This window comes from Erythrolamprus reginae, chromosome Z, assembly GCF_031021105.1.
Source record: "Erythrolamprus reginae isolate rEryReg1 chromosome Z, rEryReg1.hap1, whole genome shotgun sequence".
NCBI lineage: Eukaryota > Metazoa > Chordata > Lepidosauria > Squamata > Dipsadidae > Erythrolamprus > Erythrolamprus reginae.
This window is the reverse complement of record NC_091963.1, coordinates 103,329,577-103,354,887: the sequence shown is the minus strand read 5'-3', so window position 1 is coordinate 103,354,887 and position 25,311 is coordinate 103,329,577. Positions and strand designations below refer to the sequence as shown.

Here is a 25,311-nt window from a genome sequence, read left to right as displayed (position 1 = left end):
GGCTCGCCAATCACTTCCCTGCCCATCTTGCTTCTCTATACACTGGTACCGGCTTTTAGAGGAAGACTTTGTTTTTCTAGCTTGGGGCTTGCAAGTTGCCTTCCTTACTTTTTGCAGTCTCTTAAACAACTTTACAAATTCTTTGGTTGGCAAGAGGAGGACCTGCTGCGCCGGTAGGCATCAGCTAATGGAGAGCCCAACCTTTGAATCTTTCAGTATGTGCAGAATAATTTTTTAAATTTCTAGGAGGGCAGCATTTCAGAGGATATTTGGCATACAGACTCATGAATGAGGACTAAATACATCCAGGCAGCAGCAAAGGATGGAGCATCATTTTTCTCAGCAGTATGCTTAGAAGTACAAAGGGGCAGAAGGGCAACCTCACCAAAGGCACCTCATACTATTCCCCCCGCCCAGTAATTAGTCACATGACTTGCAAGCCATCCCCCCCACCCGGTCACATGATCTTTAAGCCCTTCCCACCCAGTCACATGACATCTGGTCACATGGCCAGCAAGTCACTGCCACCCAGTTGCATGGTATGTAAGCCATTCCTACCTGGTCACATGACCTTTAAGCCATCCCCGGTCACATGGCTAGCAAGCCACGCCCACAAACTAAGCCACGCCCACAGTGCGGCAGTAAAATTTTTGGCAGCCCTTGCCTGGATATTGGTATACCAGTAGGCTGAGATGCTGCCTAAATACCCATATGGAATGTAGGCCAATTGCAGCCATGCCGTTTGTGCATTTCGTGTTCATAGGAAACTACCTCCGTATCTAGGTATCTCTGGGATTTAAAAAAAAAAGCCACTACCATTGAGTTTTCATTGAAGCAGAAGTCAAAATTTTACTGTGTGCACCTGGGAAGAGACAAAATAAAGGGCAAGAGGGGGTTTTTGATAGGTTTTTCCTTATCTGAACTCCTCTGACCATTGCCCTTTGGCTCTTTTTGTGAATTCCACCACATCTGTCCACTTTGCAAGATGCCAGCTTTTTACTTTCAGCTTTGGGGGTTTTTGGGTGAGGGGCAAATCCAGCTGTCCAGCCCCCTTCTCCTTATAGGGAATGGCTGCACTCCTTTAGCTTGCAGAATGCCCTGCTTCTTTCAATTGCACAATCAGTTAGAGAAGCCCTTTGGTGTCCAGGTAGCTTCTGTTTTCTTGGCATTGCATTTGGCGGGCCCCAGGGGAAGAGCCTTCTCTGTGGTGGCCCCGACTCTCTGGAACCAACTCCCCCCAGAGATTAGAATTGCTCCCACCCTCCTTGCCTTTCATAAGCTTCTTAAAACCCACCTCTGCCGCCAGGCATGGGGGAATTGAGATACGCTTTCCCCCTAGGCCTTTACAATTTTATGCATGGTATGTCTGTGTGTATGTTTGGTTTTACAATAGGGGTTTTTAACTGTTTATATTGGATTGTCATATGTTGTTTACTACTGTTGTTAGCCGCCCCGAGTCTACGGAGAGGGGCGGCATACAAATCCAATAAAATAAAATCAAAATAAAATCAAACCTCCCTTATGTTTGCAAACAGTGGCAATAATGGGCAATCTGTAGAAAATGTTGGGCTTACATAATGGAAATATAACCTCTTGGAGCTGGAAACATTTTCCCAAAAGCAATTGAATTCCCACAGAGCTACCTTAATAGATGAAATTAAAAAAAACGTCTGTATACAATTGGGTTTAAATAAGCACCCCCATTCTTTCTCTCTTACTATTTGATTGGCAACTGCCTGGAGAGTGCTCACTCCTTTGAGAGCTTTTCCTCACCTCAGCTTTTGCAGAAATTTTGCCTTCTCAACTAAGCTTGGGGGGGGGGGTGCTAATTAACAGTGGCATTTCAGCCCTTCAGACTCTCTCCAGTCAAGTGACCGCTATTCAAGAATTGTCAGCAGCCTTAATTATCAGTTCATCAGGAGAAAAACATTATTCTCCCCTGCACTGTTCGGAGAGTCCAATGTGGGTTGTTCTTCAGCCTCATTGGCAGGGACTGAGTTAAAAATTAACATAATTATGTCCCGCCCCCCTCTACCTCCTCAGGTTCAGTCTTAAAAACTCAGTCATAGTGTAGGGACTATGAGTTTTCTTCTCACAGTATGTGAGATTTATAGGATGTTTACTAACAATAATTTTTTCTCCTTTTTTTCCCTTTCTCTATAGGAGGAAGACCTGGATCTCGAGAACCACTGCCCTCCGGGGTATTGTTCTCCGTCTCTTCAATCCCTGAGAGGCCACTGCTCTCCGGAGTATTGCCTTGCTGAAAGGGATCGCTGGATTGGGGTCCCTGACGCCCGCGATCAGACCCCCCCCCCCCAACCACTCTTCCAGCGCAACGAGTCTCCGAGTATCGGTTCTTACCGATCAGAGGAGCAATCAGTACACAGAATTTCCCCATGGGGGGAAATCAGCTGTAAGGCGATCCCAGCAGCTCCCAGACAGCGTTCCTGCCGATCGGCAATGAAAAAAAGAAAAAAAGATCAGCTGTTCGGAGGCCCTTTGCAGCCACCTTGTTCCCGATCGCTCAGAGGAGCAGAGATCGAAGGAATTGAAAGGGGGGGGTGCAGAAGGTGATTGCCGAGCTGCCCGAAGTTGCGCCCGCCATTTTGGCGCAGGGCCAAAGCCTCTGAGTCCCCCTCCGGCCGTTTGAGAAGCAGAGCTTTTCCCGCCTGATGTCACGGCCGCCATCTTGTTTGCTAAGGGGTCAGAGTGACTAGGCTCTTTTCAGCCTATCCCAGGGCCGCCATCTTGCTTCAGGGCGTTGCCAGGACAACGAAGCTATTATGGGCTTCTACCTAGTATCCAGCCAATCACGAGCAGGAAAAACAGATGACATGTTATTTAGGGGACACCAGCTTCCCTAGTCCACCATTTTACTTGCTTTTAAGCAGTAACCTCGTGTTTTTGGCTCGGTGTTGTTACAAACATGTCTCAATCCAGTCCCAGCGCTCCTGTGCCCTCCTCCTCCAAGAATAAAAGTAAGGACAAGGGGCCCAGCTCAAAATCTAAGGGGAAAAGCTCTCAGTCCTCCAATGCACTAAAGGAGGCTGAGAAGAAAATAAAGGCCCTCGAGGCCCAGCTGGACAAAGCAAAACCAAGACAAGGGCCTAGCCCCTCAGCCATGGTTATTCCACCCGTTTATCAAAGCCCGCTGGGTCCTCCTCCCCTGTCATCGGCCACCTTCGAGGGGCCTCCCTTTCAAAGCGCTGGGGGTCTTTCACCAGACCGCCCATTAAGTGCCCCCCCACCATCTGAGGGATTTCAGAGATCAGAATGGAGCAGGCCTGCCTCTCAACCTCCAGCAGCTACAGCCACATTCACGCCCACAGCAGCAGGGCTCAGGGGCTCTACAGATAACTGGCAAGCCATGTCTCCCTCGGTACAAGACATGATTGCTTCAGCTTATGCACAGGGCATAGCAATTGGGGCCCAACAACAACATCAATCCCCACTGCCACCTCGCCCCAGCAGGCAGGATATCTGGTCAGCTCCTGCACCTGCACCTTCCCTGCATGACTCTTTTCAGGAGGAGCAAGAGTTCAGAGAGGCCTTTTCAGACCCAGAGAATGAGCTGTCGGGGGATGAAGCCACCTTACCAGAACAGCCTGTATTAGCAGGCTTATTCAAGGCACCCATTTTCAGGGTTCTCCTAAACAAGGCCAGAACCACACTAACTTTGACCAGTGCCCAAAAGACGGCTGACCAGGATGTGGGCACATTACCCGCTTCCAGACTCATTAATGAGCCTCAAAGGGACTCAGAAACTATCCCTGCAGTGCCCATATTTGCAGAAAACATAAAGAGGCCCTGGCAGCAACCAGCAGCAGCTCTGGGTCCCTCAGCTCTGGACAAGAAGCTTTACTCCTTCGATCCAGAAATAGAGGATTTGCTCCAATACCCGGCTGTGGATACCCCGGTTACCTCGCTAATTTCCAATGCCCTGGTTCCATCGGAGATGGCGGATGGTTTGCGGCCCGATGATAGGAAGGCCGAGAACCTGATCCGGAGAATGCACCAGCTATGTGCCTGGTCCTTGAGAGCTGCTATGGCAGCCTCCTTCTTCAACCGGGCCTCAATCCTTTGGCTTCGAGACATCCTCCCCAGGTTGGGCCCGGAGGACGCTCGCCTTCGCCAAGACATTAATAAATTGATCGCCTCCACGGAGTTCTCCGCCGATGCCACCTTGGCTGCTTCTAGGTTTTCATCCAGGGCGATGGCTACCAACCTTTCCACTCGACGCCTAATATGGCTCCGCTCTTGGCAAGCGGACGCCAAATCGAAATGGCGTCTTGCAACCGCGCCCTACCAAGGGACCACACTTTTTGGAGAATCACTAGATAAAGTCTTGATCGAGGATAAAGACAAGAAAAAGGTGCTGCCAAGGTCGGCGAGGAGGCAAGACAGGCGGGCGGCCCCATACTACAGAAGGCAGCCCTTTCGAGCGGACACGGCCGCGCCTGCGGCCTCAAACACCAGGCCATATGGACAGAGCTCCTACACGCAGCCATCCTTCAGGTCCGACAGAACAGGTTATGGAGACAGGAACCGACAGTTCCAACAGCCCCGCAGATCCTTTCGGGGCGGGAACAGAGGAGGGTACCGAAAACAAAAATGACTTACCCATCCAGGTACCCATCGGTGGACGCCTGCAGTCCTTCTCAGGCTCTTGGGCGGCTATTTCCACCGACATTTGGGCGCTAGATACCGTGAAGAATGGTCTGCGCATCAACTTCCTACAGACTCCTCCGGACAGATTCCTACAATGCCCGTCGCTATCTCAACCAAGATGTTCCCTGATTGCCAGGGAAGTACAACACCTGTTGGACATTGGGGCAATAGAACCGGTGCCAGTACATCAACAAGGACAGGGGTTCTACTCTATCGTGTTCTTGGTCCCCAAGACGTCCGGCGGCTACCGCCTGATTCTCAACCTCAAGCAGCTGAACATCTATGTTCGCTACCAACGTTTCAAGATGCATTCCTTACAGTCAATCCTGGCATCCATCCGACACCACGACTGGATGACCTCCATCGACCTCAAAGAGGCGTACCTGCACGTACCAGTTCATCCACATCATCGACGTTTCCTCCGCTTTTGTATACAGGACCATCATTTCCAGTACAGGGCAATGCCCTTCGGACTTTCATCGGCCCCCAGAGCTTTCACCAAGCTTCTGGATGTACTGACAGCCGACCTGAGAACCAGATCCATTCGTCTCATGGCCTATCTGGACGACGTAATCATCTTGTCCAGCAGCCCTCAACAGGCCAGACTAGATCTACAACGGACAATACGTTCTCTAGAGACCTGTGGTTTCACGATCAACTATGTGAAAAGCCACCTGAATCCAACCAAACAGCTCTTACATTTGGGAACTCTGATAGACTCTGCAGCCGGAATCGTTTACCTGTCATCAGAGAGGCAGCAGAGGGTGAGGACGCTGATAGCTTCTATTCAGCACCGCACCAGGGTCCCCTTGGCCCTTCTATCCCAGCTGCTAGGAGTCTTCATCTCCTGCATCAGCATCGTCCCATGGGCGCGGCTGCATGCCCGCCCGCTTCAATGGCTCCTCCTCCCCTTCCAAAGAGCACGCATGAGCCACTCCAAACACCAGGTACGTCTCACGTTACCCGTCCGTCACTCTCTGCCCTGGTGGACGTCCCAAGCGCTGACCAGAGGCTCTCCCTTCCTACACCAACGGGAGGTGACGATCACTACAGATGCGAGCCTCTCCGGCTGGGGAGCACATTGCGGCTCCAGAGTGGCCCAGGGTCTCTGGACAGCAGACGACCTGAGGGACCCCAATATCAACTTACTAGAACTAAGGGCAGTCTTCAAGGCACTCCACTCCTTCAAAGACCGGGTAGAGGGACAGCATGTCCTCGTCATGACGGACAACGTAGCAACAAGGGCCCATATAAATCATCAGGGAGGTACGAGGTCGGGCCGTTTGATGGAGGAGGCTCACTCCCTGATGTCTTGGGCGGAAACACACCTGGTCTCGATCCAAGCAGAACACATCTCAGGATCAGACAACACCCAGGCGGATTGGTTGAGCCGCACAACCATCGACCCGGGGGAATGGTCATTGAACCCGGAGGTTTTCCAGGACATTATACACCGTTATGGGGAACCGGTAGTGGACCTGTTCGCGACCCACCTCAACAACCAAGTGGTCCGATTCTACTCCCGGTTCCCGTGCCCGGGAGCCGACCGTATCAATGCGCTCCTCTCCCCATGGCCAAGGGGTCTACTCTACGCCTTCCCTCCGACTTGCCTTCTACCCAGGGTAGTCTCCAAGATACTCTCGGAGCAGGCGGAGGTGATTCTCGTCGCCCCCTTTTGGCCCAGACGACCATGGTTCGCGGACTTGATGGACCTCTCAACCTCCCCGCCATGGAGGATCCCATACCACAGACTCTCCCTCACCCAGGGGTCATTGGTGCACCCAGAGCCTCAGTGGTGGAGGCTTGCCGTGTGGAGATTGAGGGGGACCGCTTGAGGGCGGAATCCCTGTCGGAAAAGGTCATCCATACCATCCAATCGGCTCGACGCCCGTCAACGACTCGCATTTACCAAGCGACATGGGCAGCGTTTTGTAGATTCTGCAGAGCTCGAGAGATCCCCCCTCGCTCAGCCTCCATCTTACATCTATTAGACTTCCTACAGAAGGGGCTGGACGAAGGGCTGACCCCAAACACCCTTCGCAGGCAGGTGGCAGCTATCGCCACGGTCTTAAGACCAGACCCCCTTCGACCGATTTCCCATCATCCATGGGTTAAAGACTTTCTCCGAGGAGCCTCGAATCTTTCTCCTCCAGTTATCCATCACTTCCCATCCTGGGATTTGACTTTGGTCTTACAGGCCCTTACAGGACCTCCTTTTGAACCACTGAGAGAAATCACGCTTCGCCTTCTATCAATCAAAGTAGCGTTCTTAGTGGCCATCACATCTGCTCGCAGGGTGTCGGAACTCGCGGCATTGTCAGTCCGGCCGGACCTTTGCGTGTTCCACCCAGATCGAGTTACTCTTCGGTTAGATCCCAGCTTTCTGCCGAAGGTCAACACAAGATTTCATAGATCCCAGGACATAATATTACCGGACTTCTGTACCCACGGTTCACACCCGTCAGTCTTACGCTGGCACAAAGTGGACGTCCGTAGAGCTCTAAAGATTTACATTCGACGGACCAGCTCTTTCAGGAAATCAGAAGCATTATTCGTTTCCTTCTTCCCAGGATCCATGGGCAACAAGGTGTCCTCTAAAACTATCAGCCGATGGATCCGGTCCTGCATTATGGAGGCATACAGGACACGTGGGACACCTTTGCCAAGGACAATCACAGCTCACTCTACCAGAAGTGCAGCCACCACTGCCGCCTGGAACACACAGGCGTCAATCGATGACATCTGTCGGGCCGCAACCTGGGCGGCCCCCACGACTTTCATCAGACACTACCGTATAGACTCATTCGCTTCATCGGAAGCGGCATTCGGTCGCAGAGTGCTGCAACGGGTTTGTGTTCAGACACCCCTGGTCCAGCCTATCCCGCCCTAGTTGGTTTGCTTGGGTATATCCCACATTGGACTCTCCGAACAGTGCAGGGGAGAAGGACCGTTGAACTTACCTGAACGGTCTTCTCGCTGCACTGTGAGGAGAGTCCAAACCCTCCCGGCTTCTTGGCCCAGGGGTTCAGTACGTTACCAGTTTAACTTCTTAGTTAATAAAATTGGTTTGTTTACACTATTCCTTCGTTTTTCTTGACTGAACCTGAGGAGGTAGAGGGGGGCGGGACATAATTATGTTAATTTTTAACTCAGTCCCTGCCAATGAGGCTGAAGAACAACCCACATTGGACTCTCCTCACAGTGCAGCGAGAAGACCGTTCAGGTAAGTTCAACGGTCCTTTCCTTCAAAAAGCCCTGAAAGAGGACAGGATAATTAATACTTGTGTGTGACAACCAAAATGGTAACGTGGACATACTTGAGTGCATTACATCTGGGATATAGGTAAGCTTCAACTTAAAACAATTAATTTAGTAACTATGGAAAGTTACAATAGCACTGAAAAAAGTGACTTATGACAATTTTGACACTTATGACTGTTGTAGCATCCTCATGGACACTTAGCAACTTACTCATATTTAAGACATTTGCAGTATTGTGGAGTCATGTGATTACCTTTTGCAACCATCAGTCAATGTCATTTAACAACCCGTTATTAACAATTGTGGCAAGAAAGGTAATAAAATAGGGCAAAAGTTAACAACAGTTTCACTTGAGTCAAAATAAATTTTGACTTCGTTGTGATTGTAAATAGAGGGCTGCCATCTTCTGCAGGAAATGATCAGATGCAAAAATAAAATTAACTTAGGAAAAGAAGACAACTAAACTGAATGGTCTTCTTTTAAAGGAAACATGAACAGCATCAAATCATAAGAAAAGGAGGAATCCAATCAGGTATTTTCAAGACCAGATGGTATATTTTCTCATTTTTCTTAATGTAAATCAATAGTAATCAAAGTAATCCTTAATTGAGCATAGTCCACTGACCTTTACAAGTAGCAGGAAAGCAATAAAATCTAAATATGACATATAAATATGACCAGTCTTTAAAATAACAAGTGTCAATTCTGAGAGATTAACACTGCCAAAAGAAATTGCTCAGTATAAACAATTGTTAAAATTAAATACTGTAAATTACTTAATTGTTCTAAGAAAGGCAAATTTATTAAGCCCTTCAAAATATTGCTATGTAACAATTGAGTGCTCTCTTCAAAAAAATCTTTAAATAAGAGATAGATTAAACTCTCTCTAGAGCAAACTTGAATGTAAAACTAAGAACAAGGTTTGTTTTAATCTATTAACTCTATCATATTTAATCCATCCGTATTTAATTCATCTCCCTTGTCTTGCCCAATTGTGATTTCCAAACATGTTTATTTTGATCTGGGAACCTCCCTCCAGATGGAGCTGCTCAATTTCTGGATTATTTGGGGGCTACAGGTTGTTTCCAGTGTTCTTAAGAAGCGATCTCATCCCAGCTGCATAATCTTCATTTCCCCTTTGTCCTTTTTTGAGAAGGGGAAATTATATGGGAAAAGGAGGGGAAGGGTCCCCAGAAACTAGGCCTTTTTTGCAGTTTGAACTATACCAACATCCGTTCGCTTTCAGCAACCAATAATTGCCTGGGGACCAGAGGCATGATTGCTCTGTGGTAGAAGAACTATTTATTTGGTTTGTTTGTTTGTTTTATTTTTATTTATTTATTTATTTATTTATTTATTTATTTATTTATTTATTTATTTATTTATTTATTTATTTTGTCCAATACACAATGAGGGTTTTAGTGGGTATATATATATACACACACATAGTAAAATACATGATGAAGGTTATAGAGGAGATACTCATAGTAAAATATATCTAAGAAAGAATAGAAAAGAAGATATAGGAATAGAATATATCAATGAAAGAATAGAAGAAGAGATATAGGAGATATAGGAGAGCAATAGGACAGGGGACGGAAGGCACTCTAGTGCACTTGTACTTGCCCCTTACTGACCTCTTAGGAATCTGGACAGGTCAACCGTGGATAATCTAAGGGTAAAGTGTTGGGAGTTTGGGGATGACAATATGGACTCCAGTAATGAGTTCCACACTTCGACAACTTGGTTACTGAAGTAATATTTTTTACAGTCAATCTGTTGTGTACTCTTGTGTTGTTGTGGTTGAAGCTGAAGTAGTCGCCGACAGGCAGGACATTGCAGCATATGATCTTGTGGGCAATACTTAGATCTTGTTTAACTTCATGCTTTATTTTTCCTGCAGCATATTTAATCCAGTCAGCCAGGAGCTCAGTCAGGGCTCTTTACAGATGTTCTGGAAATATACAATGCAGTCACATTAATTGGGTTATAGGCCATTATTTCAGGAGACATCTGGTGTCCTTTTGTGCTTCACTAGTATTGAAGCTCTATTATTTCACTAGTGCCTTTTCCTTGCCCATCAGGAGCTTGACTTTTTTTTTCATTTCCTCATTCATTTTCAGGGTTCTGCTGAGTCCTACACCAGTCGCCCATCTGATTCTGATGTGTCCCTGGAGGAAGACCGTGAAGCCCTGCGCAAAGAAGCAGAACGCCAAGCATTGGCACAGCTGGAGAAAGCCAAGGTAAGTATCTTCTTCCTGCAGAGTTTAGGATTCAGTAGATGTCCTGTTGCAAAGTCAACTGCTTATCTGGCTTTAGACTGGGAGGCAAATATACCATCTTTTCGTTCCAAGGGACTGCAATGCAATACGTAAACAACAGGAAAGCAGAGGTTTCCATGAAGATCAATTCACTTTATGAATGAGAAAAACAAAGATACATCTAATCCTAGTGAACTAGGCCTTTTTTTTCTTTGCATCAGATGGACAAGCCATGACAACTTCTATTACATCTACTAAGTCTTGTTGTAAAAGATAGCTTATGTCAAAAGTGTCATCACAAATGCATACCTCCTGCTGTTTGAGAAATTATACCAGAGCAGAAATGTTTCTCTAGAAAGTAATATTTTTCACTTTTCTTCATAGAAGGAGAATCTGCTTTTCCTGAATTCTTAATTTTCCTTTTCTAGCAGAGTTGGGATTTAGACAGTTCAGACCCGTTCAAGTGAACTGGATGTTAATATACACCTGGTTCATTGAACCAGTAGTTGCAAGGACTGGCTGACCCTACCCACCCCACCCCTCTGGAGTCTCCATGCAGCCTGTTTTGGATGCCAGGTAAGTGCAGGACTCTGGGAGGGTGAAAAACGGGCCTATCAGAAGTACCAGAAGCCTGGAAATGCTCCTGTTTCTGCACCTCTGGTACTTCCGGTAGACCAGAGGGCCTCTGGAGCCCAGAGAGGCCATTTTCACCCTCCTTGAGGCTCAAGGAAATCCTCCAGAGCAGAGGTCTTCAAACTTGGCAACTTTAAGATTTATGGACTTCAACTCCCAGAATTCTCCAGCCAACATAGCTGGCTGAAGAATTCTGAGAGTTGAAGTCCACAAGTTTTAAAGTTTCCAGGTTTGGGGACCCCTGCTCCAGAGCCTGAGGACGGTGAAAACACCACCCTCCTACCATAGTGCAAGAGGCTGAGTAGGCCATGCCCCTATGGCCATGCCAACCCAACAACCGGGCAGAGAAATGGTTACTAACATTTTTTTAATCCCACCCCTATTTTCTAAGAGAGATATGCTGTATATCTGATAGGAATTTTTTTGCAAACAGGGCAGAACAGAATTTGGGATGTAATATGTCACTTTCTCAAAGAAAAACTTCCTTACAGCAAAGGAGCTGGGGTGGCGCAGCAGGTAGAGTGCTGTCCTGCAGGCCACTACAGCTGACTGTAGATCTGTAGGTCAGCGGTTCAAATCTCACCACCGGTTCAAGTTTGACTCAGCCTTCCATCCTTCCGAGGTGGGTAAAATGAGGACCCAGATTGTGGGGGCAATATGCTGGCTCTGTTAAGAAGTGCTATTGCTAACATTTGTAAGCTGCCCTGAGTCTAAGGAGAAGGGCGGCATAAAAATCAAATGAATGAATGAGACCAATTTTGCCCTGTGTGTAAAAGCGGAGCAGTTCAGAATGGAAGGTTTGATCTAGGGGCAGCAATATTGTGAATCAAACTTCTTGTATTAGAGCTTTATTAGCTTAAACAGTCTTGCTGCCTGATTACTGGATGAAAATTGCATTTCTTTACTTCGTTAAAGACCAATGTCTCTTCTGACTCAAAATTATTTTCAGCAAGAATTCCTTCTTTTTTATATCATTAATTTTTGCAGAGACTCTACATTGTAAATTAATATTTAGTTGCATTTGAAATTTCAGCCTGCAGGAGTAGATTTGTAGTGATCCACATTATATCTTGGGTTGGCTAAACAGCTTTCCTGCATAGTTTGAATTATAATAAAGTAACCTATCTGTGCTTTCACCCTCTTTTAACTTGAAGGAAGTAAAGAGGATCTGACTAAATAGTTAGCTTTAGGTGATACCCAACTGGAAGGATTCTTGTTCACATACAATATATAAGCAAGTGTTTCCCAAGCCCCTATTCTTCAAATTTCCATTTCAATTTCCATTTCCTTAGACTTTTTGTCTTCCTGGATGAAGGTGATGGAAATTGTAATCCAAAACGTTGGAGGACTTCAAGCAGCTATAGTGTTTTTAGTTTATTAAAAACTCTTGTCTCATTTGTCAAGAAACAAGATAGTTCGGATCACCAATATAAATGTGGCAATCACTTTATGCAGCAATAAATAAAATGGTGCTACATCTGTCACTGCATTAGAGATGATGATTTGATTGGAGTATTATATTGAAGGGCATGTCAAATTTAAGTGGCTATATGCTGCAGCAGCTATTTCCTTCCACAAATTAAATATCCATTCTTATCCCTTTCGTTCTGCTTATGTAGAGCATATGCATTGCCTTGGAAGTATTTTAGATCCAATTCAGCTGTCAGATGCTCAAGTTTTCTCCTCAGATTAGTTTACAGATGTCTGCAGAGAACTAAAATAATAGGCATCCACATTTTCCCATAGTAAGCCACATTAACTTATTATATTTTAACTTGTTTCACTCAGTTGATCTTTATGGTAGAAAAGGGCCAATATGCTTTGAAAAATTAGTTTCAGAGAACCTTCTGTGTTCACGTAACATACTTGACTACGTTAGTTACAAATCTGTCAAATGCTTTCATAAAACATACTAAATATGGTAAGCCTGACTGTTAATTACTTAGTTTTGTTTTTAGCATGTTTTATAAATGCAGACCATTTGGTCAATAGATGGTTCAATACATTGTGCAAATTCAGAAATTGGATTAATCCATGAACTACATTCCACGTTATTTGAACACAGTTTAGATATACCTATGTAATTAAATTGAGGAGGTAGCTAACAGGCAAATAGTTTTTCAGCAATGGTTTCTAAGTTATGGAACTTAGTTCCTCAAAGCCATCCTTTTTGTGCATCCTTTGCACCCACTCCAGGATCATGGGACCCTGTGTATGATCATTCATGCCTCGATGATTGATGCTTCAGTTATTGCAACATGTTCTATGTAGGACTACTTTTGAAGACCATTTGGAAATGATTTATTTATTTATTCATTCACTCACTCACTCACTCACTCACTCGCTTATTTATTTATTTAGACTTCTATGCTGCCCAATCCCGAAAGACTTAGGGTGACTTACAACAATATAAAATACAAAACAATAAAAAGAAGTCAAATGTACAATCTAAAGCAATGAAACCCTAATTGAAACCCACAGTTAAACTATCTAGTTTAACCATTCATAAAATTTAGACATGATAGTTGTTGATTCATGGTCCCTGGAGCAGTACAGACATGATGGTGGGGGGGTGTTGGTTCTATAGAGCCAGGACAGCAACAGAGAAGGTCCTCCCCCTGCAGCCCCGCCAACCTGCATTGCTTAGTTGATGGGACCTGGAGGAGGCCAACTCTGTGTGCTCTTATAGGTCTCTGGAAGGTATACGGCAAGAGACAGTCCCATAAATAGTCTGGCCCTGAGCCATGTAAGGCTTTATAGGTAATAACCAACAGCTTGAATTGTGCCCGGAGACTAATAGGAAGTCAGTGTAGCTCGCGAACCATAGATGTTATATAGGTGTATCGAGGTTCCAGAATGCAACAATACAAATAGTTATGGATGTCCCACTTGTTGGATCACTATTTTCCAAGCCTCCAGGTGCAATTTAAGATGCTGATTTTCATTTATTAAACCTTTTGTGGAACAAGGCAGATCATTTCCAAGACTACTGAACTCTGACAAATTCTGATTGTTTATTCTTTTCATAAAATCCAGCAGTCATGCTTCTAGTCCTCTTCATCAAACAATCCATCTAATGGGACCCAGTTTTTGTTGTGGCATTTGCCTTTTGGAACAACACGACTCCCTTCACAAGAATGGGCGGATGGGTGGATGGATGATAGATAAAGCAAGACAAAAACCATCTAAAACATTTTAGGTGTCTTCTTTATTATGAGAAAGCATATATGCTTGTTACAATTTTTAATAGCTTGGTGCGTTCTGGTTCTTTTTATTCACCTTTGGCTTACTAACTTTTCAAAGTAGTTGACCAGTTTATGACTTTAAACAGTTCCTCTCTTGGGATTTTAAAAATAATTTTTAAAGAAAATGATTATCTTTTAAAAGGAAAAAGAATGACATCAAGCTGCCAGGTTGTAAATACCAGAAGCACCTTGGTTTTCTATTTACACTGAACAATACTCTCCTCAAATATATTAATCTCTGCACTACTGTAGCAGTTCTCAAAAGAATTGTTTGTTTTTCATTAACAACATGTCTCTGCTATGGGATGATCAAATAACCCTCTCCATGGTGGGAAATATGAAACAGGGATTTGAGGACATGCCATACGAGGACAGGCTGAAGGAACTTGGGAGATTTAATCTGGAGAGAAGAAGGGAGGGAAGAAAGGGAGACATTGAGTCCCATTACTGCAGAAATTATGGTTATAAATAATGAGTACAAGTTGCAGGAACCTAGATTTTACTTAAATACTATCGAAAACTTCCTGATGGTAAAATCTATACAGCAGTGGCATAATATGCCTATGTAGATTGTGTGATCTCCTTCTCTGGAAGTTTTTAAGAATGGTCTGGACAGCGAGAGTAGTCTGGACAGATCCTTAATGATGTCTTAATGGATTTTCCTGCAAATTACAGTAGATAGGATTAGATTATCTCCATTGTCCCTTCCAGCTCCATAATTTGATGATTTACCCTATCAGGGCTTTGGATACTTTTTTTTTTTTTTGCTTTTTCATGGATTACTCAACTTTCTGATTTAATGCATGGAATCAACTCCCCCCGGAGATTAGAACTGCTCCCACCCTCCTTGTCTTCCGTAAACTACTTAAGACCCACCTATACCGTCAGGCATGGGGGATTTGAGACATCTTTCCCCCAGGCTTATTATAATTTATGTTTGGTATGTATGTTTCAAATTTCAAGTTTCAAGTTTTATTGGATTTATATGCCGCCCCTCTCCGAAAACTCGGGGCGGCTAACAACAATCATGAACAATATACAATAAAATCCAATACTAAAAGCAAATTAAAACCCCTTAATATATAAAAACCAAACATACATACAAACATACCATGTATACAGTATGTGCTGTTTGGTTTTTAATTATGATAGGATTTTTAGTTTTTTAATATTAGATTTGTGCCATTATAATATTTTTTTTATCGTTGTTGTGAGCCACCTCGAGTCTTCGGAGAGGGGCGGCATACAAATCTAATAAATTATTATTATTATTATTATTATTATTATTATTATTATTATTATTATTAATTATTATAAAGAAAAAAAATACATGAAGTTTATGTGAGGTGCTGGTTTCCCCTACAGTTTAAGCAGTCTTCTCTTCTCTCCTGATTTTATGCAATTGGAATCATACCTTTTCCCCCTGGAGTTTATTGTGCAAATGATATGAAAGAATAGCTACTTTCTGGATTCTGAGGCATGTGCAAATCACTACAAACTTCCACTTGGTTGGATGATCAGTTCCTTGGTTAGAGTTCAGAAAAATTTCAAACCAACTGAGGCAGGCACAAAAATGCCTCAAGGCTGGATTGGCTCATTCACTACATTAAATTAAAAGAGTTGGAGTCACTCATGGTTCAGTGCATGGTTCTAGCCATTGTTTTAGGATATGGTCCCACAATTGTTGTCCCATTATCACATATCAACATGACGCAATTCTTGTAAAACCAAGCCATTCATATCATGACTCCAAAAGGGCTCTGTAGCTATATCACTATACTGTATATCAAGTAAGCAAGATCCAGCCTATTTTATAATGAAACCATCACCTGATTGGTGATCAGGATCTGGATTATTACTCAGGGCTTATTCTTTTTTTTCTCTCAAGAATTATATTGATGCTTTATCTTATGACATAATAACCTGCAGTAAATCATCCAAATGATTCATCCAGATGAAAGATTCCATGCAACTCAGGGAATATTTTATTACCTAGAATTTAGAAAAAATCTTGTAGATCTTCCTTATGATGTCTTGTAAGCCTGTCCTTTTGCAAAATATATAGTGTGATTTTCCTTGAAATCTAATAAGAAGCCATCTTTCCCATACACTTTGTGACATTGGAAGCATTTCTGGTGGTCACCATCTTGCTGATGTGAAATAAGCAACCTATCTTGTATTAAAATGTATGTTCCTAAAGGGGCAAATCAGAGGGCTGCGTCACAGAACTGCAGGAAGTGGTAGATGGGCCAAATGTTGTAGGTTCAACATTTTTTTTAATTGCCTCCCCTATTTTGTAGAGTGGGGAAAGGACTTCTTTACTTTTATTAGAGTCATTCTCTTCCTTTCTCCATGGCTAACCAATACTTCTTGTTTTATTTTTGCAAACAGAATTTGAAAGCAAACTAAGAATATATTAGAATAGGTAACAAAATGAAGATACCATCTACATTTTGTATCTAACTACATTAGAACATAAGAAGAGCCATGCTGAATCAGGGCAAAGCCCATCGAGTCCAGCATCGAGCCACCCCGAGTCTATGGAGAGGGGCGGCATACAAATCAAACAAATAAATAAATAAATTATGTTTCACACAGTGGCCCACCAATTGTACATTGGGATCTTGAGCAGAAAGAGAAGGCAAGACCCTCCCTTTCCCTTGATCTCCAACAAATGGTACTCAAGGGAATCCTGCTTGCCTCAACCAACATAGAGGTGGCACATGGACATCCGTTTCAATAACCACCGATACACTTGGCATCCATAAATCTGTCTAATCCTGCCTTGAAGCTATCAAGGTTGACAGCTGTCACGACCTCTTCTGGAAGTGAATTCCATAAACCAACGACCCTCTGGGTAAAGAAATATTTCCCTTGATTTGTCCTCACTTTCTTACCTATGAGCTTTAGGGAGTGCCCCCTGGTCCCAGTATTGTGTGACAGAGAAAATAATTTTTCTCTATCCACCTTTTCTGATTTTATACACTTCGATCAAGTCACCCCTTAAACGCCGTCTTTCAAGGCTGAAGAGACTAAGGTGTTGCAACCTGGTATCATAAGGGAGGTGCTCCATTTCCTTTATCATTCTTGTTGCCCTTTTTTGCACCTTTTCCAGTTCCATTATATCCTTCTTGAGGTGCGGTGACCAGAACTGTACACAGTACTCCAAGTGTGGTCTCACCTTTGATCTGTACAGAGGCATTACAACACTTACCGACTTATTTTCGATTCCCTTCCTAATCATGCCAAGCATGGGATTTGCTTTTTTTTACTGCTGCTGCGCATTGAGTTGACATCTTCATTGAGCTGTCCACCAAAACCCCAAGATCCCTTTCTGATGGAAGGATCATTGTTGTACACTGCCCAGAGTCCAGAAGGAATTGGGCGGCTTATAAATTTAATAAATTAAATTTAAATTAAATTAAATCATGAAAATTATTTTTCTGTGATACTATTTGGATATCTTGCCTTCAGATGTTTTGCTTTTTAACTCCTTTGTTTATCCCAGCCATATATTTCTATAAATTGTTTCTTTTCTTATCCAAATAGTTCTTTTCCTAGCAAACCAATATACAATTGAACTAGTGTTATGTAGTGATAAAGAAGTTGGATTGAAGCTTGGGAAAGCCAAGTTCATGCTTTTATTCAACAAAGTTGAGTAAATGATTTTGAACCAATCATTGTCTCATAGGGCTTTGAAGATAAGGTGAAGGGATATGTCACTTTGAATTTCCAAGAGATCTGTTTAGTCACAGATTTTCATAGTAATCTCAAGTTTAGATATGATGTCTGGATCGTCTTCCTCCACTTCAAAGAGATTGCCCCAAATCTAGGCATATTTGCTCCATAGTCTTTGTGACTGGCATCATCCCATTTATCGCTACAAATTCCTGGCTGGCCACTCATCTGCAAATTAATTTGGCTAATGGTATGGTGACGCTGTAGCAATTCAGGAGGTGGATGAATAGCTTCAGTAATATTTCTTATTAATTGAACTGAATAAAGCAATGCTACAAAAAATATGAACCTTTGCTGAAGATTGGCACAGTCCCAAGACTTGTCTCAGCACTTGTTCACCACAGGTATTTACCAGTTGCTGTTTTCCAAGCACCAGCCATGAATAGCAGATCTTCCTCACAATAACTACAGAAAGTAGCCTGAGAAATATTAAATAAAACCATTACGTTGATCTACCAGGAGCATCCCTTAAAACAGGGATTGGAAGACTGTACTTACAGTACTTATTTTTTGGGGGGAAATAAATAAAACTCAAACAATGAGTAAGAGCTGACATATATTTTCTTTCCTCCCTGCTATTCTCTATACCTTTTTTTGCTCAGGTGCCAAAAGGGTGCTATGGTAGGCCCGTTGGGCCATTTTTCACCCTCCTAAGGCTTCAAGAAAGCCTCCGGAGCCTGTGGAGGGCAGAAACAGGCCCAAAGGCCTGTTGAACTTCTGGTAGGCCCATTGGGTCCATTTTTCACCATCCACAGGGTCTGGAGGCTTTCCTGGAGGCTGGGAAGGGCGAAAACAGCCTCTCCACCCTCCGGAAGGCCATAAAGCAGCTGGCAAGCACACACATGTGTGCTGGAGCTGACATGGGACAATGCCTCACATGCCCTCAGATATGGCTCAGCATGCCACTTGTGGCACGCATGCCGTAGGTTTGCCATTTTGTTACTGCACTGTTGTTTGACACAATATTAAGAAAGAAAGAAGCAACCAGTTTAACTGGATTAAAGGAAAATATGATTTACAACAATGTTTTTCAGGTTTTCAACTTTTAAGGCGTGTGGCTCCCAGAATTCCCAACCCAATATGCTTCTGGGAATTGAAGTCCACATATTTTAAAGTTGTCAAGTTTGAAAAACACTAATCAGTGCCGGTACTTGCCTATATAGCTTCCCCAATCTGATGCCAGTCTTTCCAGCAGATTTCTGTTAGGGTAGAATAGAATAGAATAGAATAGAATAGAATAGAATAGAGTAGAATTTTATTGGCCAAGTGTGATTGAACACACAAGGAATTTGTCTTGGTGCATATGCTCTCAGCGTACATAAAATAAAATATACATTTGTCAAGAATCATGTGGTACAACACTTAATGATTGTGATAGGGGTCAAATAAGCAATGAAGAAGCAATATTAATAAAAATCTTAAGATATAAGCAACAAGTTACAGTCATACAGTCAACATAGGAGGAAATGGGTGATAGGAATGATGAGAAAAACTAGTAGAATAGAAGTGCAGATTTAGTAGAAAGTCTGACAGTGTTGAGGGAATTATTTGTTTAGTAGAGTGATGGCGTTCGGGGGGAAAAACTGTTCTTGTGCCTAATTGTCTTGGTGTGCAGTGCTCTGTAGCGATGTTTTGAGGGTAGGAGTTGAAACAGTTTGTGTCCAGGATGCGAGGGGTCAGTAAATATTTTCCCCGCCCTCTTTTTGAGTCGTGCAGTATACAGGTCCTCAATGGAAGGCAGGTTGGCAGCAATTGCTTTTTCTGCAGTTCTGATTATCCTCTGAAGTCTGTGTCGGTCCTGTTGGGTTACAGCACCAAACCAGACAGTTCTAGAGGTGCAGACTCAATGATTCCTCTGTAGAACTGTATCAGCAGCTCCTTGGGCAGTTTGGGTCTTGCTCATTGCAGCAGGTACCTGTATCCTTATCATTAACCATCACATTTCTGACAAGGAGGCTCCTTTTGGCTGAAGCCTTGTGATTTTGACAAATTCAATTAGCTAATGAAACCTCTCAGTCTCCCTCTGCTTCAGCTTTTGGCGGATCCTGTTGCTTCCTCCTTGCAATTAGGATGTCTAGGAGCATTTAGGCATCTGGGATCTGGTCCAGCCTTCTTGCAGCCAGGATGAACCAAGAGGCAGAACTGAGTAGGAGTGGTTGGCACCCAGAACATCCCTGGCTTTCTGCTTGGGCTTCAAGCCAAAAGCTTCATCCTTTGCTTCTCTCAGCTGGTTTTGTAGCTGTTTGTTGACTACAGTTTCAGATTAACCCTGGGGCCCTCATAGGGGTCTGAAAAGTCTTGGTATCAGGTGTGCTTTGTACTAGGAATGATGGGGTACTTTTTTTTTTTTTTAACCTGCTTTTCTGTTGCTATTTCACCTCTGGGATGAGGAGAGCTGAAGGGTTGTTTTTCATTTTTATGTGCCATCAAACTAATTAACAATATGAAAAAGCAGATGCAAAACAATTAAGTTTTAAAATGTGGAACAATATTACACCCACACAAACACACTTCTTATGATTCAAAAGGATTATTAGCAGCGCTAATAGAGGAAAAATGTCTGGAAATGGATCAAATAATTAAAACAACTGCAAGAAAGTTGGGAAGGTTCCTAAAGCGTTCTGTCCCATGGGTATTCTACACACCAAATTGTTATGCCGGGCTTCATGTTACGAGCCCCAATTAAGTCCAAAGTGTAAATTCAAACACACACTGTTGTAAAGTAAACAAAGAGTCGGGTTTTTCAACAGAAAAATATTGTACACACACACTTTAAATCAGCCAAAGTGCTCTCCCACAAACCATGAGTCTGGAATGCTGTGAAAAGCAAAAACAGATAAAAGGCAGCTGTGAAGACGTCACAGCCACCTCCCTTCAAGAGTCCTCAAGCTGTACTTAACTGTGAATTGTTCAAAAAAAACCCTTGTAAATCCTGAAGCAGTTCAAAAGCAAACAGCACTTCTCTCTCACCAAACGGATAATTTCCCACCCATACTCTCAACAATGCTGGCAATTTATCAGCAGCCCCATTAGCGTAATTGCCCCAGCCACAGGTGATCTCCCTTATTTTCTATAATACTTGCACAGTTGTTCCCTCCTTATCATAAACCTGCGCCTGCAAGCATCTATGAATCCCTCTTCTTCCTAGTCTAATGATGATGACTCACTAATGGGCTGCCTGTAACTACCTCATCATCCTGCTTCACTCCCAGAATCTTCCCTTGACACAGAAGCTTCACTCTCCAAAACTGTTGGCAGTAAAACCGGTCTCTAATAACATGAGGATTCTCCCAAACCAACCCCCACAGTCCTCGGAGCAGGAGCTGGCCCAGAGCCAACCACAACGCCAATGTAGCTTATTGTACTAGTTAGATATTATTATTGGTGATAGTCAGACAGATATTTAGGCTGGATTTAGCATTTTTGGCATTTGGCATATCAAGTTCTTCCCAAGGGCCTGGGACGGGCACATTGTCTCATGGCATTAGAGGTATCGTTGTGAGAGGTGAGCTATTGCAAGTAAAGCTGTCTTTTACAATTGACTGAGGGTGATCGATGCCAATGGTGTTCAAGTGGTGCTCCAGGTATTTTGAGAGTGCATTCAAGGAGCTTATTACTATTGATTCTGTCTTGCTTTCTTTTGCCACAGACATTCTTTTTCTATTTGCAGGCCTTTCTATTTTCTGATTTTTCTTCAGTTCTTTCTCTTCTACAGGTAGTCCCTGGTTTGCAACCATACTTGCAGAGATGGGTTGCTCATGGTTCAGACCAGTTCTGTAGAACTGGTAGTACCTTAGTGACCTGTGTTTCTAGAACTGGCAGCAGTCCAGGCCTGCCATGCCCCTGAGCTGATTCTCCACTATCTTGTTTTTTGCTTCTGCGCATGCCCAGAAACTTTTAAAAAGCACTGTGCATTGTGCGCTCATTCCTGAGCCAATTGGCAGAAGGAGAATCTAGAACCCACCTATGCACACCTGGGCCTGGAATTTCTATTATTAAGTTGGTGCAGTCATTAATTGAATCATCATGTAGCCAAATCCAATTTTACAATCATTTTTATAGTGGTCACAAAGTAAATCACTCCAGTTATTAAACAAATCATATGGTGGTTGTGCAAATCTAACTTTTCCAATTTGCGCCCCCCCCCCCCCCCGTTGTTTTTTTTTGCCAGAAATTGGCTGTGAAGGCTGCGAGTTTGATGCTACAACTAGTCATAGATCTGAATTAATTGCCCGGCAATTATAGTAATGTGTCGGCAGGGATTGTGAGATGGTCATAATTGTGGGGACAGGTAGTAAATTACTTTTTAAAAATTTATTTATTAGATTGTATGCTACCCCTCTCTGAAGACTTGGGGCGGCTCACAGGATACAGTATAAAAACAGTGAATACAAAACAAATCTAATTAATTAAAAAACTGCATAAGCTAAAAACCCAGTACATTGAAATCAATCAAAGAATTCAATCGCAACCATACATCACATTTATTGGCCAGGGGGTCTAGATCTAATTGGCCCAAGCTTGGCGGCATAAGTGAGTGTCAAGACTCTTGCAAAAGGTGAGGAGGGGGGGGCAGTGCGAATCTCTGGGGGGAGCTGATTCCAGAGGGCCGGGGCCCCCACAGAGAAGGCTCTTCCCTTAGGCCTCACCAAATGACATTGTTTGGTTGACGGGACCTGGAGAAGGGCAACTCTGTGGGACCTAACCGGCCGCTGGGATTCATATGGCAGAAGGCGGTCACGTAAGTAATCTGGCCCAATGCCATGTAGGACTTACCAAGGTCATTTTTCTGAGGGCATTGTAACCATGAACCATGATTATGTTGTAAGTTGAGGACCTCCTGTATTTTGCTATTTCCAGGTAGTGCAGTGTTCCCTATCAGGACTTTTTTGTCTTTCTTTTTGACAAGTATTAAGTTTTTGTGTTATGTGGCAGGTGCTTGTCTGTCTTTTTGAAGTATAAAACATTTTAGCTTCTTCATTTTTTATTATTTTGTCTGTTTCATGATCTCACCGGTTTTTACATGTGAGCAAATTGTATTTCTTAAAGATATTCCGATTCAACATTGTTGCTGTTTTGTCATGCAGTTGCTTCTACTCAGTCTGTATGATCCTCTTGCTGTTATAACTAGATGGTCTACTCTTGTTTTTCCCCCCAGCTTTTTTGCACAGGTAGCATTTGATGAATATTGCTGCCTTCTCAATTCTGACCTTATACAAATTTGTTCTTATGTCTTGTGTAGCCAGAATTAGCCCTTCTATTTCTTCAATAATTATTGTAAATATGCTGTGATGATACCTTTAAAATCATCAAACATCAACATCTGCCTATTTTAGCTTCTTGAAAAGGACAAAAATGCTAAATACAATCTGAACATTTGCTTTACCGTGCGACAAACCATAATAATAACAATAGTGTATATTTTAATGACTTTAGTAATTTAGGCTACTTTTACAAGTCATGAGGAAGGACAGCATAACAATTAATTTTAATCAGACAAGGGGCATTTTTCCTCAAAGGTGTTGTGGTTAGCTCTGGCCCAGCTCCTGCCCCAAGGAATGTGCAGGTGGATGTGGGGGAGACATCCACATGCCGCAGGCCTGTTTTGCTCCCGATGGAATCTGCCGATGAAGCCTCCTCTAACCAAGGAAGCATGAGTGACAGGGAAGAGGGGAGTTTGGCCGACAGTCCAGGAGGAGATTAATTATCTGTATCATCCTTGGATTCTGAACAAGAATTAATGACACATCCACGCATGTGTAGAGTGATGCATAGGAGACAACAACTGAAGGATTATTACAAGAGAAAATGAGGCCACCTGTGGTTGGGTGGGGCTCCAGTAATTTGGGCTGCTGCTATAAATAGCAGCGCGTGGATTTGGCCATTGTGAAATAGTATCTGATCGCAGTTCTTCAGGAATCGTGTGTTGCTGTTTTCTGGACTTTGTTTGTTGATTTTTCATGACTTTGAAACCAAAGCAGAGCAACGTGTGTGTGTGTGTGTGTGTGTGTGTGTGTGTGTGTCTGACTTCGTTGGAAGAAGAAGGGATGTGAAGTTTCTTCACAGCTGCTAGCTAAGTACTTAATGACTGCTTAACGGAAATTGTACAGAGTACCCAGTTGTTTTGGGACGAGTGCTCTTTGCAATACAAAAAGAGTGCTAAGTTTATTTTGAATTTTGTGATAAAGAACATTGTTTTGAATTTTCAAACGTGTGTGTCTGCAATTTGTACCCTTGAATTTTCGGGAGGCTCCTACCAGAGTGCCCGGCAGAACAGATACTAGACTCACAGGTGTGCAAGGTTAATTTGAGGAGTACATTTCAATACCACAAAGACTACCGAGGTAGCCTTTTTTGATCTTCTTGATCTCAGAAAATTTATTTGTGTCATTAAGTCCTCTGAGCTCTGGGATGTCAGTCTAAATGACCAATGAGAAAACCTATCTTTGCTGCTGTAAAACTAGAAACAATTCACTTATGAATGTGTCTTTCTCTTATATGGATAAATAAATGATTTTATGTATTTGTTTTTAAACTGAGATGTTGCATAATTTCTTTTCCACGTTAGACAATAACGTCTGGATATATAGGCTGTGCTCATCCTATCTCTGCTTCTCCATCGAAGTGTTTTTGCTTGTTGTTTTGTAGACCAAGCCGGTAGCATTTGCTGTGAGGACAAATGTGGGCTATAATCCTTCTCCCAATGATGATGTGCCAGTCCAAGGGATGTCTATTTGTTTTGAACCCAAAGACTTCCTTCATATCAAAGAGGTAAGACATCCAGATGATGCAGCATAAACAATCTGATGGGGAAATGTAAGAGCTCACCTCAATCCCAAGGCTTACAAAATGTACAGAGTGGTGTTTCTTAACCAAGGGAACTGTTACTACCGGTCCTATCTGTAGTCGTAATAATCTGGGTGGGGTATTGTTAGAACTCTGTACAAAACAATTGGGTTTGCAATATATAAACAAGTTAACAATGAATGCTTGTATGTATTGAATTACTATAGCTTTAAGAGGTAGTGTTGCAAATTGCCATAAGAGGGAGCCAAAAAGCATGATTTTTTTCTCTCTTTGCTCTCTCTGTTTTTTTCTGCTTATTCACTGTGACTGATGTAGTAAGATCTGTGTTTAATAATAGTTTGATGTATTTGTAAGCTGTAATGTATGTCTGGTATGTAAGGCAAAGACAGGCTTGTAATATTATCATTGTATTGAGATATATTAACTGATCTGAATGTGTTAAATACTAATTGAACTTTAGTATTTTGTGCTAAATACTAATTGAACTTTAATACATCTGTTTTTGTATGACTGAATAGAATAGAATTTTATTGGCCAAGTGTGATTGGACACACAAGGAATTTGTCTTGGTGCATATGCTCTCAGCGTACATAAAATAAAATATACATTTGTCAAGAATCATGGGGTACGACACTAAATGATTGTCATAGGAGTCAAATTACTCATATCTCTTGGATATCTGCTAGAATCCCACGTTT

General features: G+C 43.0%; 1 protein-coding gene across 2 annotated transcripts in view; it reads left to right on the top strand.

Moving 5' to 3' along the window:
• The window catches only part of CACNB1 (calcium voltage-gated channel auxiliary subunit beta 1), an 85,098-nt gene that overhangs the window by 31,252 nt on the left and 28,535 nt on the right, over nt 1-25,311 (top strand). For both annotated transcript variants that reach the window (XM_070728857.1, XM_070728856.1), the window contains exons 3-4: nt 10,053-10,172; nt 24,455-24,577. In XM_070728857.1, the coding sequence (XP_070584958.1) occupies nt 10,053-10,172; nt 24,455-24,577 (243 nt within the window). The remainder of the gene's footprint in view (nt 1-10,052; nt 10,173-24,454; nt 24,578-25,311) is intronic.